Source organism: Felis catus, chromosome E2, assembly GCF_018350175.1.
Source record: "Felis catus isolate Fca126 chromosome E2, F.catus_Fca126_mat1.0, whole genome shotgun sequence".
NCBI lineage: Eukaryota > Metazoa > Chordata > Mammalia > Carnivora > Felidae > Felis > Felis catus.
Window position 1 is genome coordinate 47880681 of NC_058382.1, and position 19739 is coordinate 47900419.

General features: G+C 50.8%; 1 protein-coding gene across 1 annotated transcript in view; it reads right to left on the minus strand.

Annotated features, from left to right (window-relative positions):
* The window catches only part of CALB2 (calbindin 2), a 28910-nt gene extending 13696 nt beyond the window's left edge, over positions 1-15214 (minus strand). Inside the window, exons 1-3 of the mRNA XM_011290221.3 lie at positions 15041-15214; positions 2886-2962; positions 234-323 (exon numbers count right to left, since the gene is read on the minus strand). Coding sequence (XP_011288523.1) covers positions 234-323; positions 2886-2962; positions 15041-15134 — 261 coding nt within the window. The 5' untranslated portion in view covers positions 15135-15214. The remainder of the gene's footprint in view (positions 1-233; positions 324-2885; positions 2963-15040) is intronic.
* Between the last annotated feature and the right edge of the window lie 4525 nt (positions 15215-19739).

Sequence of the window (19739 nt, forward strand, 5' to 3'; positions counted from 1 at the left end):
CTGTCTTAAACCAGTGTTTGTTGCTTCTTTCCTTGTGAGACACAGAAAAAGTCCCACCTATTCTCTTTGGTCAGCCTAAGTGTCGGAGGTGGGGTGGGGGCTCCTAGACCACCACCTCACTGGGAAGTCTAGAAAGGATGCTTGCCCACGGCACAGGACGCTCCCCTCCGCCTCCCCCCCCCCCCCCCCCCGCCCCCACCGCCACAGCTCTTAGCCTGGACAATAGGACTCACCTCTGCCATTTCGATTTTCCCATCCGAGTTCTTGTCATATTTCTGCATGAACTCCTTCATCTTCTCCCCAAAGTTGTCACTCTTTGACATCTGGAGAAAAACAAATGGGGCTGATTGTGCTGCCGGGCCCCTTGTGAACTGTGGATCTCTCACCTGCTGGGTGCAGCACCATTGCAAATCATTTTGGGCCCCAACTATGCAGGCACAGAACCAGGCTGGGCCAATGCCCTGAGTGGTCAGGGCTGCACTCTTCTCCTTGCCAAGGTCCCTCCAAATCTACGTAGTCTCTTCTTCGAGGCTCAGTCACATGATGTTCAAAGAGGGACAGGACATATGCCCCTGTATCATGTAATTTGTGTAATTAAGCATGCCCCTCCCTCTGCCTTTGAGATGGGATTAAACCACAGCTCTATCAGAAGGGTGAGGACTCATTCCCATCACTCAGATGTGAGAACTAAGGCCCCAATATTTTACCAAGGCAGCTTGTAATATAACCCAACTTATTCCAGTGCCCCCCAGTAGGTACTAAGCACTGCACCGAGAAAGGTGAATTGTGCATTTTCTTCTTTCAGATCTAACAGCAATTCACGATATTTTTTACTTGGACTGCGTCCCAGGAGGAATGTGAGGAGAAATTCTTCAGATAGCCAAGGTAATTTAAATCATCCGTTAGATTATTGTGACCATTACAAAGGCAGAGAACTTCAAAAGCTTCTTTAGCCCATTGTTGCCTATCTTAAATCTAAGGCTCTCCGAAATTCTCAAATCTTACCCTGGTTTGGGTGCTGCAGATTTAATTATATGCATTAATGAGCTCTTCGTCATCCCTAACCAATGGTGAATCTGCTTGGGCAGCTGATGCCTCTCGGCCTCTATGACGACTCTGGGTGCTCTGTGTGCTTCCTTGAACTGGGCCCAGGAGAATCCTACTAATTCTTCACTTTAGAGTCTTTTCTGTATCCCTTCAATTGCTTTCTACCTTTGGAACTGGCTTCAATTTATCACTATTTATTCAACAATATGTATTGCTTTACACTTACAAGTGTGCACAGAATGATCCGAGGCTCTTATCACAGATGTGGTCATCTGATTTAGCTTTAACAACAGCCTCAGTGAGGTGAGAGGCCCGTCCATTTTACACACACATGGAGGCTGAGGTGAAGTGACTTCTCCCGAGGTCACCAGCTGGTGTAGCTAGAATTGGAACTTGTGGCTCTGGCTTCTAAGGCCAGTACTCCTTCTAGCATAGAACAGCTGCTCTGAATACCAGTCCTGGGTGGTGTCAGTTGAGACTGTTGTTGACAGACTTGAGAATCACCCCTGATGGCTTCTGAGGAAGGGAATGACTAAGATTTCAGACTAGAAGCACTTCATAAAAACACATTCCTCCGCCTACCCCATGATCCCAGAATCTGTTTTGAAGCCTGTATTTTCTGTGCTCCAGGCTTCATTATCCTAGTAATGAGGGGTGATGGGAGAACAGTTGATAAACAAACCCATGAATCACCTCCATCGCCTAAGCCCATCGCCTGGACCTCCTCCTCACTGGGCGCTCTGTTGAATTCTGGACCAGGAGCTCTTTGCTGGGTTTGTGACTCATCTCCCAAACTGTGCCATGAAGACTTGCTAATAAGCAACGGATTGGCCAACAGACACACAGCAGGGGAAAGCAGAGAGACCGCCAAAGGACCAGTGGGACCTGGGGTAGGGAATGGATCTGATTATGTATATTTGAGAATTAGACGTGGGAACCACAACAGACTAGTTCCAACTACCTTAGCTTTTCAGTATTTCAGACAGTCCTCCAAAGGCCTTAGTGAATTTAATAGTGCCAGCTTGGTACTGTGGGAAATAATGACCCTGCCACTAAGGGGTGGGGACGCGATTTGGAGTTGCTTCAGGCAGGCTGAGAAAGGCAGTCTGACACCTCCATGAATGAGGCTGGTCAGTACTATCTGGTTCAGATACTGGTTTGGAGCAATCCTCTGTTTGCCCCTAGATCCTTGCTGAGGATTCTAGACTGGTCTAGAACAGTGGTTCTCTAGTGGGGATTATTCTGTGCCCCCCCACAGGGACATTTGATAACGTCTGAAGGCAATTTTGATTGTCACAACTTGGAGGCGATGCTAGTGGCACCTCACAGGGAGAGACAGTGATACTTCTAAATATCCTACAACGCACAGGACAACCCCACCCTCCCAACAAAGAATTACCCAGCCCTGTCAATAGTACTGAGGCTGAGAAACTCTGGTCTAGAATAAAGACACTCGAAACCCCCGAGGCATCCAATCTTGAGTCACGATCCCTCTGAGAATCTTAGACTCTGGACTATTCCTTAGGGGAAAATAAAGTTTTTATATACGCATACACAGACACAAAGCTTTGCAGTTTTTTGAGGGGATTCATTAACCCCTAGTATCCATTCATGAACACCCCTCAATCCCAGACACCCAAAGATATTGAAGCAAGGCTTCTTTTCAAGGGATGATTCCAGTTAAAAAAAAAATCCTTACAAATAAAAGAAAAACTTGGAAGGTCAAAACCAGAGACGTCAGGCCGGCTTAAGAGATACAGAACTTGGGACAGACAATGCTCAAAGCCATGGGCTAGATGATAGAAAAATCAAACAATGGGACAGAGTACTGGTCTTACCATTCCAGAGCCTTTTCTTGCCTTCTCCAGCTCTTGGAAAAAGTTTTCTAGCTCTTTACCTTCAATATACCCATTTCCTGTGAAGAAAGCAAAGAACAAATCAATTGACCTCAGAGCTAAATAGTGAGACTGATGGGGGTGGGGGTGATGGGGAAGTGTGGGGCTTCGTGGAGAACTTCTCCTCACTGGTCAACAAGCAGTTGTCTGGACTGTGTAGTGTTAGGGATGTGGGTCCTGCTCTCAGGGTGTTTGCAACTGATACAGCTGCAAGATTAATAGCTGTGTATCTTTGGGGGTGTACATTCAGTAGTCGGAGAACACTGGGAGGGACCAGCATCTGGGCCAAGCCGGTAGAAGTGAGCAGAGCTGGGAACTGTCCGTAACTGGCTGGGCAAGCAGCAGGAGCTAGAATCCAACAGGGGACAAAAGGTATCAGCATCTGGGTTTGTCAGCAGGTGATAGGCCCTGGTCACAAGGGTGAGTGAGGTCTGAGGCAGAATTTGGGTCTCTGGAGTAGGAGGATGTACTGAGTTGAAGAATGTTTCCACACTGGGTGTCTGGGGGGCCCAGTTAGTTAAGCATCTGACCTCGGCTCAGGTCATGATCTCGCAGTTTGTGAATTCAAGTCCTGCTTTGGGTGAGCTGGAGCCCTGCATCGGGTGAGCATGAGCCCCACTTCAGGTAAAACGCAAGTCCCACTTTGGGTGAGCCTTGCTTCTCTTTCTCCCTCTGTCTCTGTCTCTCTCTGTACCTTGTGGGATTCTCTCTTGAGCCTCTCTCTCTCCGCTCCTTGCTCACTTGTACCACCCCCCACAAAAAAAAGTGTTCTCCCTGGGGCACCTGGGTGGGTCAGTCAGTTAAGCATCTGACTTGAGCTCAGGTCATGATCTCATGGTTTGTGAGTTCGAGCCCCATGTCAGGCTCTGAGAGCATGGAGCCTGCTTCAGATTCTGTGTCTCCCTCTCTCTCTGCCCCTCCCCTGCGTCTGTCTCTCTCTCTCTCTCTCAAAAGTAAATAAACATTAAAAAAAAAGTGTTCTCCCCTCCCCCCAAATCCATGTCCAATTAAGATGAGGTCATACTAGATTAGGGTAGGCCCTAATCCAATGACTGGTGTCCTTATAGGAGGCCATGTGAAGACACAAAGAGACACACAGGGAAGAAGACTATGTAAAGACAGAGACAAAGACTGGAGTGATGTATCTCCAGGCTAAGGAATGCCATGGATTACTGGTGACCACGAAGAGCTAGGAGACAGACAAGGAAGGACTGTCCCTTAGAGCCTCTGGAAGGAAGCCATCCTGCCAACACCTTAATTTTGGACTTCCAGCCTCTGGAGCTGTAAGGGGAAAAAAAAATTCTGTTGTTTTAAGCCACCCAGTTTGTGGTACTTTGTTACAGCAGCTTCAGGAAACTAACACAGAGAGGAAAAGTGGGAGGAGAAAGGCAGGACATCTGTCCTTTGGGCTGGGGGCACCTTGGTCACCGGTATTACATGTAGGGGAGACAACCCACTGCAAGGCAATGAGCAGAGGCCATGAGGTCTGTGAGCACAGAGTAAAGCCCTGTTCTGCACTTATTACCTGCAGGACTGTGGAAAGGCATTTCACCTGCCTCATGTGCAAAATGAGTAATTACAATTAAATGGGACTTTGTATGTAAAGCCCATCATCCAACCCGTTGAGTGGACGGTAAATGCTGCTGTTGTTTGAGTTCAATTACTAGAACCTGTGTATAAGAATCTGGGTGAAAACTGCAATTATCAGGACCGGGCCCCAAGGTCAGGGCCTGACTTTTAAGATCAGGACAGGCGAGAGACCCTTTAGGCTCTCAAGTCTTGAATCGAGATAGCCCAGAGACCGGGTTACCTGAGTCCATGGCCAAGGTCATTAGTCTCTGCTGTGATTGAGAGGAGGCATTTGTGGCTGGGAAATCAGACAGGTCTAGGGCAGTGCTCCCCACACTCCTGCAAACTGGACTCTCCTGGGATTTAAAAAAAAATACATGGACATCTGGCTCCTACCCTCAGACATGCTGATGTCATTGGTTTGGGGTATGAACTAAGCATCATGATTTTTTCTGAAAAAAGCTTCCCAGGTGATTTCCATGTGCAGTCATGTTTGGAAACCACTGGCCTAAAGTCAGGTTTCAAATCTGATCTAAAACAATTGAGCACGATAGAGAATAGTCAACTGGTAGCTTTTCTTCAAGGGCATTGGAATTACGAACGGCACAAAGAACATAAAAAAAGTATTTATCCTGGCCTTTGGGGATGGGGTGTGTGTGGGGAGGGTCTTTCTCCCCCTTAACTTCCCCCTTCCCCCCACCCCCTGAGAATTTCCATTCCCAGTAAATAACCAGAGAGGAGCCCTCTAGTGGAGAAGACGCCACAATAAACATTGCATGGAGAGAACAGGGGTGAGATAAATGATGTACTTTTGTCTGGGGTGGGGAGATGTGATTGTAATTAGGGTGTGGGGAAGGAAGACCTGAATTTCCTTTTTTCACAGAGCATACAGTGGTCATCGTTCTTGGGAGAGTTGGAATCTCATGAGTGTGCGTGTCTAATGGCTTGTGAGGCCAGCTGGAGAGGGAGAATGAGGGAAGGTCCAAGGGCTTTCTGGGCAAGAAGGCAGTCTAGTTGATGAGAACTCTGAGTTGAAGGAACAAGCAATTTTTCTCTTCCTCGGTACTCCTTGCAGTGGTCTGGCTATTCTCCCATTTCTGAGGCAGAAAGCTGAGATGAATTCTGGGCCCAGGCGCAGCTTCCAGAAGCCTGGGGCTGGGTTGGAGTGGGGCTCAGAGCTGGCACTGTGAGCATGTATTGGGGTTCAAACCGGCAGAGGCCCCAGGGGTGGGCCTCGAGGCGGCGTGGGACGGACGCATGAAGGAGGGAGTGTGAGTCTGTTTTGTGAGTGTATTAGGAGGAGGTGGACACGGACTTGGAGGGGTCAGCCCCAGATGCAGGAGAATGGATTTGAAGGAGCAGCTGCCATTGAGCTCTGAACAGCACCCCTCACCACCATTGCTCCTGCTTTGCATGGTGGCAGCAACGCACTGTCATTTCTCCGCTGGCTCCCGAACCTGCTGTGGAGGGGTGGGGCGGGGGTGGGGGCGGTCATTCACACTTCTCGTGGAGGCACCCACACCCAGTTATCTTCCTGGCTCTACCACTCACCGGTTCACTCTGGGGTGTCGCCTCTCCGAACCTCAGTCTCCTCACCTATAAAACGGGGCTAATGAGGGTGCCTTCCTCACACGGTTGGCAGTGAAGACCCACGGGATAATAACACACAGAATGTGTTGGCCCACAATGAGCCTCCGAGATGCCAGTGGTCGTTACCACCATGGCGGTGTTTCTGCTGGCTGCCCAGGCTGGGGAACACCTTGGCTTTGGGCTGCTTGCTTTGGCTAGTAAAGTTTGGGGTGCAGAGGGAGGCCGAAGCACGTGAGGCCAGCACTGAGCCATGTCCCACTGAGCAATCTGAACGGGAAGAAGAAAAGCATCAAGGTGCAGACCTGTGGGACCCGCCTTTTCCTTGGGGTTTCTCTGAAATTTACAAAGCATACATGTATTTGTGTTTATTCTTGTTCTAGAAAAGTTTTAAGGTGGGTTAACAACCTTAAGAACCAGATAATCAGCCAGCGCCTAGCCCAGCAGGAGAGCACGGACACTTGTGAATATCAGTTACTCCTCACAGATACAACGCTTTCCATTGATCAAAGCACATCTGCTTCTCTCTTTGCTTCAGCAGATCATTTGAAGCCTCACTATGTGTAAGGCCCTGTGTAGGTTACCATGTGGGGGTATGACGATGTACAAGATCTAGCTCCAGTCTTCCAAGCTGTCACAATCCTTTCAGACACACAGGATCACAACAGGGCAGAACAGAATCCTCTTCTTGTGACAAAGAAACTTGAGGCACAGAGAAGGTAAGCAATCTGTTCAGGAACACACAGCAAGGCAGGACCAGAATTGGAGTATCCTAATTCCTGATCTAGGTTTTACTCATTCATTCATTCACTCAACATTTATTGAGCATCCACTTTGTGCCTGCTGTATGCTAGGCACCAGGGATGTAAAAGTGAGGTAGACAAGGTCTGCTGTGATGGGGCTTATGTTCTAACTGGGTGGGGATAAGGGAGGGGCAGATAGACAGCAAGGAGAAGGAATGATGAGGCAACAGAACAGAGATGGACCTGCCAGGGCTGCTTGATAGGGTGGGCAGGGAAGGCCTCTCTGAGAAGCCCCAGCTACTGGGCAGGGAGGACAAAGGGAGGTGTAAAATCGGACACGGAGAGGAGCCAGGATAGTGCCACGGTAGAAACCAGTCCCCTCCCTGGATCCACCTTGCACGGCGTAGGCAGCAGGACGGTCCCAGAGGCTGGCAAGCCCCTCTCACCCTGCTGAATATCCCACCACTGCTTCCTCTCTGTGCCCCCAGCAAAGGGACAAAAGGTGCTTCAATTCAACAAACATATATTGTCAGAGGTAAACAACAGTTCAACTTTGTGCCCGGTGCTCAGGGAGCTGTAGATAATTCTAGATGTGGGCTCGTTCCCAGGGAGCATTTAATAGTCTAGTGGGGTGAGGCAGCCAAACAAGAATGGCCAGGATCTACCAGCTGAAGGTGGAGGGAGAAGAGCAGAGATGGGATAGGGAGGCAGGGCCTGTGGGCCTGGAAGGAGCACCCCCCATTTTTGGGGGGGAAAGGCCTTTGCTACTTGGTCTCCCTCAGAGCCGCCTCCGTCCATCACCCAGGCGGCAGCTGCTGTCTGTCTGGTGTGGAATATGGGCTGGCCAACATCCTTCCAGGGAGGACTTTAGCACTAGACAAATGCATTGCTTTTTCTATGACCCTCTTATCAGGGCATGGGGTGACCGGCCACCACAAAAATCTCAAAAATCTCATGTGGATGGGCATTGACAAGAATGTGGTTACCATAGCAACTGCTACTCCTCACCTTCCTATCAAACCACTTCCCGTGAATGTTAGGAAGGGGCTGGGTGGGAGTCAGGGACACTGCCTCTTTCCTTATTGTACTCTTGCTACCATTCTTCACCATCATGCCTCAATTTCCCCAAATTTATTTATTTATTTATTTATTTATTTATTTATTTATTTATTTATTTTTAATGTTTATATCTGAGAGTGAGAGAGAGAGAGAGAGAGAGAGAGAGAGAGAGAGAGACACAGAGCATGAGCAGAGGAAGGGCAGAGAGAGAGGGAGACACAGAATCTGAAGCAGGCTCCAGGCTCTGAGCTGTCAGCACAGAGCCCGACGTGGGGCTTGAACTCCCGAACTGTGAGATCATGACCTGAGTTGAAGTCGGATGCCTAACCTCAATTTCCCCAAATTTAAAGTGAGACAAAACTGTTTTACAATTAAGCTGATCACAGACACTGGAAAGCCTTGACCAAAGGTTGCTCTGCCCCATGCTGGAAAGAGGCCGACTTGTTTCTCACTGAGACTTGTGCGTACATCCGGATTTTCTAAGACCTGAACAGGCAAGGGAAATTGGAGTAAGAGGTAACAGCCACCAGCTCTGTGGCTCCGAGCCTCAATTTCTTGATCTCTAAAATTGGTATAACTATGTATGCCCTTTCTACTTTATAGAGCTGTTGTGAAAGCCACACAAGGTAACGTTGTGAGAGCATTCTGGAAAATGTAAAATCTCATACAAATGGAAAGAATCATTTTTATACTCTGACTTCTGAACCAGTCCATGGCTGTAAACTCTTCAGCTCAGAGTTTAGAGCATTGGTTCTCAGCCCAGGCGGTGTATTAGAGTCACCTGGGAAGCTTTTAAAACAACACCATTGCCTGATTCTCCCCTCCCCCCGCCCCCCCCTCCCCGCCCGCCCCAAGCTTCTGATTTAATTGATGGGATGGGGACTTCTTGTGGGCATGTTTTCAAAGCTCTCTCCGTGATCTGAACGTGCAGTCAGGGTTAAGGACTGCTTTAGAGCAGTGAGTCTCAAATGTTAAGGTGTGCAAGAATTACCTGGGGATCTTATTAAAATGGAGAGTCCAATTTAGTAGGTCTGGAGTATAAGGGCCTGCTATTCAAATTGTGGTCTGTGGAACAGTAGCATTGGAATTGCCTGGGAGCTTGTTAGAAATGCAGAATCCCAGGCACTATCCAAGACCCACTGAGGCGGAAGCATTCGGAGTGAAGTCCAGACATCTGTGTTTTAACAAGCCCTCCTACACACTCAAGTTTGAGAACTACTGGCCTAGACGTGGGAGCAGTCTGTGTCTCTCTGTGATGCACAGGTTAGAGAAATTGAGGACAGGAGTTACGAAGTTTCAGACTCCTCGTTAAGAAAGTGTTCATGAGGCCAAGCCACTTGGTTGTTTGTCTGGGGTTCAAACTTATGGCAAGGCAAATAGCCCTGTACCTCCCAGCCTAAGCACCCTTTGAGACAGTCAAACACCACCCTTTGGGGCTAGAAATTGGCTTCCTGAGATCCTGCCCTGATACTAATATTACTTTTCATGGTGTGAACCATTTACAAAGAGGGTCCTACTCCCCACCCCTGCTGGTTGGTCTTTAGGACTCGGCCAGGTAAGCAGACAGGTAAGGATGCTAGAGAGAGGGAAAGAGATGAGTCACAGCCTACAGCCTGGTGTCCTATTCGTCCCAGGGACGACCTCTGTCCAAACCTGCATTTGTCTTGGCTTTTCTGTCAGTCACCTCAGTGACTTCTAGGGGTGAAAAACCACAGTGCAAACAGCTACTGGATGAATGTTCAGACACGACTTTGAATCTGTTTCTGGGCTGTGCCACTTTTGGAACAGTGGTTCTGGGGCTGGGCTGGGTCCCCTGAACCTGTGGACATCTGGCAGCCTAACGCTGGGCCGATTCCCAGGCATGGGGGAGGCCAGAAGGATGGGCAGATTGGGCGAGAGAGGAGGGAGGACAGTAGAGAGCCAGGGAGGAGCAGGGGAGGGCCGAGGCCAGAGGCCCCAGATGGGCCTGGCTGGGCAAAGGAGGGCATGGGGTGCCATTGGCCAGGAAAGCCACCAGGGGAGAGGCACTGTTTTTGAAGAGCCTCGCGCCTGCTCTAGTAATTCTGGCTCCCCAGGTGTTAGAAGAGATTTCCCGGAGGGGTCTTCTTAGCCCTGGAAACCTCCCTCAGGGGCTCAGCGAGTGCAGCCACTGGAGTCTAGAGGGGAATAAACAGGGTGAGCGGGCAGGGACGGAGGCTCCCTGGGCTGGTGGCTGCCCTGGCGAGGCGGGCTCAAGTGTTTTGTTTGTCAAAACGGGTCTCAGGGCTGCCTCCCTGGGGAGCCCCAGTGCCTCCCTGGCTGGTGCAATCACCCCCCGGAGGCAGGCTGCTGGGCCTGGGGCACACATGGAGGCCACCAGCCCAGGGCCGCCCAGCACACCGTGAACACTCCATACCAAAGGGCACTGTTAGCAAAGCATTTGGGGGTTTAGGGGTGAAGTAGAGCGGGGGACTGATTCCTAGGGCTTACTCCGGATGGGACAGGAGGCTACTTCCAAAGAAGCCCACATCCTGCCATCACAAACCCCAAATCTATGCTCTGCTCTCCCAGATGGACACATGGACCTGACAGAGATTCGTTTGACGGGTAAAAGAAAGCCTCCCTCAGATAACTCTGAACTTGGCTCCCTGCACCAGATGCCTCTGACTTTTTTGTGCCAAGAAGTGGTCGTTTTTATGAGTCCTATAGTCACCTCATGAATAGCAAAGTTATAGTGCATTGTAAATGTTGTAGTATTTGTGTAAATAATATATACCGGATATTCTGTAACCCTGTTTGGGGAAAAAAAAGTATCTTTTTTCATTGTTCCAGGAGCCTTCATTTAGTATTTCAGTGCGAGTGGCCCAGTCCTCTCTCTCCACCTGGGTGAGGCCCTATGGCTTAGCTCCCTGCAGGTCACAAACTTAGCAGTGACCCGCACTCTGGCAGAGCCTGTCTGGGCGCTCAGATTGGAGGGTGTTCGAGGTGCGTGTGTTTTAGGGATGTTTCTGTCACTCCCATTGGGTGTAGGAGGGCAGAGCGGGGAAGAAAGGGCAGGGCCTCCCTCTCCCTAATTTTCAAAGGTCTGCAGGCCCACACAGATAGGGAACACAGCTTCCTCTCTGCAAGAGGCTTTGAGAACCACCCCGTGTCACCAGGGCCATCTGGAGGCAGACGAATGCCCAGAAGAGTCTGGGCAGAGTCCCACAACTGGAGATAAATAACTTTTTACATCTTTACTGTTTGGCAGATGAACACAAGAAACAAAAGCTCTTATACAGTTTTCAAACATGACAGAAATTAACTTAGTAAAAGCAAATGCCTTTTAATTTTATCTCAGCCAGTCTGTAGAGAGAACCACTGTTCTCTATTGTCTATGTTATATTCTGTCAAATATCTTTCAGCAATTTGCCTCATGAATAATGAAAATGGGGTCATACTATAATCATCCAGCTACCATTTAAAAAATCTTTCTTTTTACATGTTTAAAATGTTTGTGTGTGTGTGTGTGTGTGTGTGTGTGTGTGTGAGAGAGAGAGAGAGAGAGAGAGAGAGAGAGAGAGAGAGAGAGAAGAGCAGAGAGAGAGGGAGACACAGAATCTGAAGCAGGCTCCAGGCTTTGAGTTGTCAGCACACAGCCTGACATGGGGCTCGAACTCACACACCATGAGATCATGATCTGAATCGAAGTTGGACGCCTTACCAACTGAGCCACCCAGGTGCCCCATAGAAAAAAAATCTTAATAGTACATCTTGGACATTTTCCCACAGCAGTACAAAAGACCCACCTCACTCTGCTTGGTTGTATAATATTTTGCTCTAAAGACTGGCGCAATTCATTTTTCTCCTCACTAATGAAGCACATTCCCCCTCAAATTTTCAGTATTCCAAAGAACTCAGTAAGAGACTCCTTCTCATACCACTTTTTGCATAGGTACAAGTGTACCTATGTCAGATAGATTCCTAGGGTGAGTGGGATTCTCTACTTGGATCTGGGATGTCTGCTGGCCTCTGGGAGAGAATCCATCTTATCCCTATGATTTCAGTTGCTTCTGAAAGCTAAGGTGTTTCCCTTTAGGGCCACACCTTGGTTCTCCGTGGAAATTCCCACTGGCAGAACAGGAGGCTGGTGGCCCGTCTGATCAGAACCACTCAGCTGCTTGGATCTTGCAGAGTGAGGATATTCCTGACAAAGAAGTGAGCAGGTCACAACAGGGCAGTGGACTCAGATATACAGGGCCATGGAAGGGTCACTCAGAGCATGGAAGTGGCATGTGGGCCTTACGGTGTGCTTGGCTACTGTCTTTCCTACCTCTGCCTTTGAGAGATGACATCTGAATCTCCCCCAAATGCGTGAACTTGGGTGACTGAGGAGGAAGGGTTCAGGGATGGTACAGGATTCCTGGCCCCCGCCCCCCGCCACCACTCCTTCCTTCCTCCACCATGAGACTGATGATGATTTTGAAAAGACTTTAACTCTTAGGGCAAAGTCACCAGGATGACTCTTTCTCCTGGCTAGGAATAGGCTGAGTTAGGGTCAGAGCCCCCCATGCCATCTCCACTCTCTTTGGCATTCAGTTTCTCCTAGGATCTCCTTGTCTTTGTCTCCTAGGGGGTCCAGGAGGAGTGGGGCAGTGGCTCCCTGCCCCTGGTGGCTGTGCCTAACTGGGCTCCAGGGACCTGTGAGCTGCAAAAGAGAGTCCTGCCAGAGCTCTTTAAGTTTGTGAGTGGCAGGGGAATCTGTATCAGGAAGAAACCCCCAGATGAAAATAGAAGCCAGAGTTAGTAAGTGGGGTGGTGGTGGGGGAGCAGATAGTGCAGGGAGCTACTGGGGTCTCCCCAGTAGCCTTTGGGTATGTGGGACAGGTAGGGTAAGGAAGGTATGGAGCAAGGCAGTCCACAGCCTAATAATTCTGGGTTCTTTAGTAGAATGCTAACTTGACCGTATCCTCATTTTTCTAAAGCACCTCTGAGCCATCTCTGGCATTTTAAGCCCTTTTGTCTTCTTTCTCTGTTAGGTCTGCAGCCCTTTCTTGGGAATTCCCTGAGGCCATGACCAGAGAGGGCAACGGGGTGTCTGGTGGACAAGGAACCAAGAAGTAAGCATTTAGCTCCCCTTTCATTTCGGAGGAGACAGCCAGAGGCACAGTGGCTTTGGGGGCCTTTCAAGACTATTGTGTCCAGTGCTACCTTAGCTATGCTCCAGCCCAGACAAGGACCCATTTCTGAGATTAAAGGAACTGTCCATCACCTCCAAGCCTGCGGATTGTGGAGGCTCTTCTGTGGGCAAATGAGAGGGCAACTTGTACCTATCATCATGGAAAAACCCCTCTTCCAACCCAAACTCATGTCCAAAAAGTAGGGCATAAACACTGGCCAGGAACCAGCCCCGCTACTACCTTGCTATACAACCCCAGAGAACTCACCCATTGTGTCTGGTTCCTTGTCTGCACAAGGAGAACCGCGACCTGCCGAGCAGCCTCACAGTGTGGGACTCAAGAAGGTGTGATTGTATGTTGAACAGTACGAGGTCTCAGATAAATGTAAGGATTCGCCTGATTATTGGGAGTGCTATTGGCTGTCCCCCCGAGCATAGGGGGGAAGTAGATCTATGGAGTCCTCTGTTTATTATAGCTGACTCATCTGGCAGGAGGCCGGTGGTGTAACCTTGGCCACTTGGTAACTTTCCTTGAATCCTGAAAGTCTCTGGTGCAGATAAACTGGCAGAAGCATCCTTAGGGAAGGTGCACGTCATCTGGAATACTAAGAGGCTGCACCTTACAGCCCTTTTCACCAAGGGAGTTTTATGGCACAAGCTGGGGATTGGAAGTACAACCCCTCCTTAGCCCCATTTTACAGATGTAACAGTCTACCCACCTCCTTCAGTAATTCACAGGCAGATCACTGTCCTAGCCCAGGTATTGCTCACCCAGTCCTTTGCTTGGCTCCAAGAAAACTAAACTTTACTAATGAGCATCCCTGGACATTAACCTTTGCCTCTCCAAGTGCTCTGGGCGGAGGGCCTCTGTTTTGTCATTTTCATGCTCTAGGGAGGTGAGGAAAGGAGGAGGGAAGAATTAAGTGAACCAGGGACTGATCCTCTCTCTGGTTCCCATCCCCCTCACTGTCAATCCCAGGATAAACACCCTGAGCCACCACCCTGCCAATGGTCTGAGATGCCAGAACATTTTGGATGCCAACCCCAGCCGGGAATTCAGAGAAGGGAATCAGATCACTTAATTTTTTTTGGAGTGGTGGAGAAAACATTTCTAGTGATATCAGAAGCTCCTGAAGGGGGGCCTCACTTTATGCCGGAGTCAGACCATTCATAGACTCTTAGAATGCCAGCACTGAGAGCCACCTCCAAAGGTCATTCAGTCCAGCCCTCGATTTCTGGGTAAGTCGATGTCTCAGTTGCATTTAAGATTGTGCCTCCCCCACCCAGAGATGGTGTCACCCAAAGCACCCAGGATTATCACCATGAGGGAATGTCAGGTTTGTACCTCACCCCTGCCCCCACCACACCTACTGCTGCTGTGTATGGGACCCATCTGCCCAGGGAGGATGGGAAATGGGCAAAGGAAGCCCAAGGGGTGTTCAGGGCCCTGATGTCACTCTCCACTCCCGCTCCCAGCCAATCACTCTGGGGAGGCCAGGGGTTTCCCTCCGGTATCCCCTAGCTCGCCTCAGCCTCCAGGACAGTGACGGGGGGGAGGCGGGGGGAAGGTGGGGGGTAACCTAGTATTAAACAAAAGGGGAACCTCAAGAAAGAAACGAGTGGGCTTTTGAGACCTGTGGCTGCAGCAGCTGAAGGCAGGCCATTACCTTGAAGAGAAAGGCGGGGAAGGTAAGATGGCAGGGGGAATCATGGGGAGCCTTGCTGGCCCAGGCCTCCTCCCTGGGAAAGCTCCAACTTGCCCAGAATGAGGCTGCAGAAGCTGGTGGGCTCTCTGCCGTCTGTGTTAGGGAAGAAAAGTTGCTGACAGTTGTCACCAGAGCAGCCAGGTGTTTCCCAAACTCCAGACCCCGACCTCAGCAGGTTTTGCTGCCCAAACACCCCCAGGGACCAACGTACACCTGCCCGCATCAGCAAAGTCCCCTTCCCCTCCACCGCAGGCTCCCTGGGGGCCAATGGGCACAGAAGTTGAGAGATCTACTGACCGTCTGCGTCAAAGTGCTTCCAGATTTCCAGGAACTGGGACGCCGTCAGCTCGGCCAGGTGCAGGTAAGGGGGCTGCTGCTGCGGGCTAGCCATGGCGAGCGGCTCGGAGACCTCAGGCGCACAGCGCTGTCCCTGCGCCCGGCTCCGCTCCCGCACTCGGCCAGGTCCTGCGCTCCACGCTGCCTTTATATACAGTCCGGAGGCTGCGCCCGCGCCCGGCCGCCAGCAGGGGGCGCGCGCGCTCAGAGAATCAGCCCGGGTCTCGGCGGGCGGCGGCCGCCGCGCAGCGGTTCGGCCAGTGGGCGCGCGGCGCGGGGAGCGCCGGGGACGCGCACGTGGGCGCTGAGACCGCTCGCCGCCAGGCCAGGGAAGCAGGGGCCCTTCGGTGCAAAGAGCGGGGAGAGGCTGCTCTTGCCTCTCTCTGACCTTCTTCAGTACAGCTACCAGGTATTGTTACTAGCAGTAGCAATAGTAATAAGGGTAGTAGCCGCAGCACCACTAATAGTAATAATAAGGTAAGCTTGACAAATGGCATCTGCACTTCACGGTTCACTGGGTGTCTCTCATGCCTGCTCCTGTCTGACCCTTACACAACAGGAAGAACAGGGACCAATTTTCTGAGGAGGGGACTTGAGACTTCAAATGACTGTTACATGACTTGTACAGCGAAGAGGGGCCCGAGCTAGAATTTGAACCCAGCTCTTTCCCCACACTCTCATGGTCCCTAAATGGGGCCCATATTGGGGAGAAGCCAAGGATTTTCAAGGCTCTGGAGGTAGGGGAGCGGCTGGAATCAGGGACACCCAGGGAAGATCCAGATGGAGTGGAGGAGGGGCTTCCACCTTCCCCCTGGGGTCTTGGTTGTTGCCCTCCCCAAGTCCCTCTGTGCCCTGGTTACCTGCCTCCTCCTGGACAGGCTCTGGGGGCTTCTAGACAGTTCTTCAAGGAGTGGCAGAACTACCTCCTGGTGCCGGGTCTTAACCGCACCCACCTAAGGACATGATGGGAATTTGCCTAGGCCAGTGGGCAGAGAATATCCATTGCTGACCTAGGAATGTTCTGTGCTGGTCTCAGAGAAAACAGAAGCAGCTGCTGAGGGCAGAGTCCTGAGAACAGCAGACAGGACTCCCCAAGCTGGGCACTAGGCTCCCTCCCCACTCTCTCCAGTAGCCTGAGCTCCTGAGCCCCCAGGCCTGTGCACCCATTACCCCTGGAGCAGCTGCTAGTCCCTCCTTTCTCCCCTCTCCTGCTGAGCGACTGAGAAATGGATTGATGCTCATTAACACGTACTAATGAGTGTTAGCTGAACTGCCTTCCGAAGGGAGAGCGAAAGAGAAGGAGGTAAGTGAGAATCAAAAGGAGGTCGCTGGGGCAGAGGAGCCAGGAGGAGACCGAGGGGGAAGGTTGTCCCTTGGAGGGAGGGACAAGCCTAGAGAGAGACTGAAGGAGAAATACAGAGTGAAGGTTCCCACACCACTTGATTTTGCTCAGAGCAAATGTGTTCAGAGTTTCTTGCAGGAGCAGACTGGGAGAGAGGAATCAGAAAAACCCAGCTTTTGAGGACTGTATGCATTCCCCTCGCCTTTGTGCCAGAGGAGAGTCCTGAGCTGAGAAATTCACCAAAGCCCGTGGGTCTCTTTTGTACTGCCCCCGGGAGGCAGGATTGTTCAGTGGTTAAGAGCAGACACTCTAGAATCTGGGTGCCCAGGGTTTGAATCCTAGAATAAGCTGTGTGACCTTGGGCAAATTATGTAACCTATCTGTGTCTCAAATTTTCTCTTCTGCAAAATGGGAATGTGAGTATTTACTTCTTAGAATTGCTCTGAGATTTAAATGACTTGATGTTCCCACTGCCCTTCATGGAGCCAGAGATCAGCTGTGATTAGCTTGGCAAGATATTCTTTGGCCAGCATCCATCTTCTGGAGTAGTGAACGGCTCCTGAAGGGGCTAACCCCAGAGGGAGGCCAAGGGGAAGGCTAAGCAGGAGCTCTTCACTGTGCTGTACAGCCCTACAGGGGCCAGGCTCAGCCCCTTCCAGCTTTGATGCTGTCACTTGGGCTCCTCTGTCTCACCTCCTGCTCCTCCCCTTTCCCAGATGTGTGGGGTCAGAGAACTCATCCCTGGTACCTCCTTGTTGCTTTGGTTTTCCTGGTGAGGAAGAGAGAGTGGATCTCCTGCTTTGTACTTTTCAGAGCTGCTTAGATGGGGGTTGGCTATGAGGGGGGTACTTTGGCTTGATGGGGGAGGACCTGGGTATGACTGTAGTGTGGCCCCGGTGACCTCCAGCTCTGCATTGGGACAGCCTGCATCATTCATTTTAGATGCATGGTTAGAGTCTTTCTGAGAGGCCCATTCCTGGGCCATCTTAGACAGAGAGGGCTGTAAAACCCAAGCAAGTCCCTTTGTCCTTTGTCCCCAGCCAAGTACTGCAGGAACAGTCATGTTTAGGACTTATAAGCTCTGCTCTGGGGTCAGAAAGCTGTGGGGTCAAACCCACTTTGAGGGCCTTGAGCAGGCCATTTAACCTCTTCGAACCTTAGGAAAAATAGAGGTAATAAAAAGTGATACTGGCCACACAAAGTCAGCGTAAAGACCAAAAATAATGTAGTCAAGGCATTAGCTAGCAAGAATCCTGGTGGTGTTATGTGCTTAATCAGAAGGTAGTTATTATATTAACATAGGGTGTCGGGAGGAGTTTTTCTTGTTGTTCTGAAAAGGGGCTAAGTACCTCACTTGTAAAGTTACCCCCACAGAATCCAGGCACCTCCTGTCTGCTGGACTCGCTAAGCCTGTCCTTTACTTCCACCCAAGGCCATGGGCTGTTTGAAGACAAGGCTGTGGGATGGGGGGGCTTGTGGGCGGAGGCTTAGCCTTTGGGCAGTGCAGCATTTGTGGCTCCTCTGGGGCCAAGTGTTTTGGGGGGTCTTCAGAAGACCTCTCCAGGTCATGGGGGGACATCTGCAGTAAGAGGATGCTGGCATGCCCAGCTGGTCCCGTAGTAGAATTCTGGAGCCTGGGACCCATGTGAAGACAGAAGCGGTGCCGTTTTTGACTCAGGGTTGTCTGAAGGCCCGCACTGTCCTGTCCTGTGCCTGGAAGGATTGCAACCCATTCCTGTTTTGTGCAGCCTTTGGAGGGTGCTGTGCCTCCTGAGAAAGGTGCATGGAGTTTAAGGAAGGAGCAGAAGCCAGATACCTGCCGGTTAGTCCTTGGTGTTGAAGGAAGTCAGGGCGGAGCTGAAGGCCGCTCTAGGAAAAGCTTCTTTCTACTGTGCTAGACCCTCTGACTCCCCAGACACCAGCAACAGTAGCTGTTCCAGCACACGGGGACCAGATGGGTGAGGAGAGTTCCTCCCCAACTTCTCCGGGCAAGGAGATGTTTCAGAACACACCCTCCTCGCCACGTCATGCTTAGCCCAGGTGGAGCCAGAGCCCTCATCCAGTCTGCATTGGGGCAGATGGGAAACTTTGAATCGGAGAAGACTGGAGTTTTAGGCTAGACTGGACCACGTTTATGTAACTGAACTTGAGCAGAAAACCATGAACTCAGAACAGGAAATCGCTGAGGGATGGGGAAGAGAGATTCGAGGAGCGTGTTTGAAAGCAGTGATGATGCTTGTATCTCAATGAGTTGAGACTCTTGTAATTCATTTTAGATGTCTGAGGTTTTGCTACTTTAGATGCTTTTATAGAGGGTTTTGGTATGTCTTGTTTGGTTTGGGCCTTGCAACTAGCCTAGCAGATGTGCAGTGCGAGAATTAGGCCCATTTTAAAGGTAAGGAAACCAAAGCTCGGAGAGATTAACACCCAAATGAGACCCAGCCAAGGCGGGATCCTGAAAAGCTCTGGCTCTTTCAGTTTCCTGTTTCCAGGGCACACGGAGTCCTTGGGGACCAGGTGCCAAGCCCCTGGCTAGTGTGTGCAATGTGCTTCCTAGACCCTGGCCACAGGGCGCCTCCCTGCAGCAAGGAGTGATGCCATGTCCGCTGTTTCCAGGATGCCCATGGGTTCAAGGTGATGGCTGGCTCCTCCCTTCTCCAGAAGGGGAAAATCTGGTAACATTCTCCTTTTTGCAGCCCCATCCCACCAGCTGTGCCCCGAGTACTGCAACCTAATGCCAAGGATTGGCAAGAAGACCTGCCCGACTTGCCCTGTGCTCAGACCCCAGAATCACTTTCCGAAGGGAGAGAGGCCTGCTGACTGAGAGGTGCTGAGATACTGGGGAACAGATGACAGACTCGCAGCCAGCACCCACTGGGCCCAGGTAATTGGCTGAGCTCCTCAGAGCACCTGGTGTTAGTTTGGAGCACATCAAAGAGAAAACCACAAGCCCGATATGGTTCCTCCCTCTGCCTAGAAATATTTCTTCCAGATATTGCTTCTTTGGTCTTTATAATGGTTAGGCCTGGCTACCTGGGCGCTGGAAAGCTGGCCTTGCTTCCCGGAAAGGAGGATAAAAGGGATGCAGGAGCCCAGCAGTTTCCATGGAAACGGATCAGGTGGAGGAGAATAGAGTCCGGAGGAACCCAGAGGTGGGAGCAGGACTTTTGAGTAAATTTGGTCTGAAGCCTGAGATTCTATGGATAAAACATTTCCCTCCGACGAGGGGGTTTGGGTCACCATAATGGCAACAGGATGTGGAATAAAAAGAGCTGGAGGCTGTTGAGGGACACCCTCCCCCAACTGGCAGGGTATGGG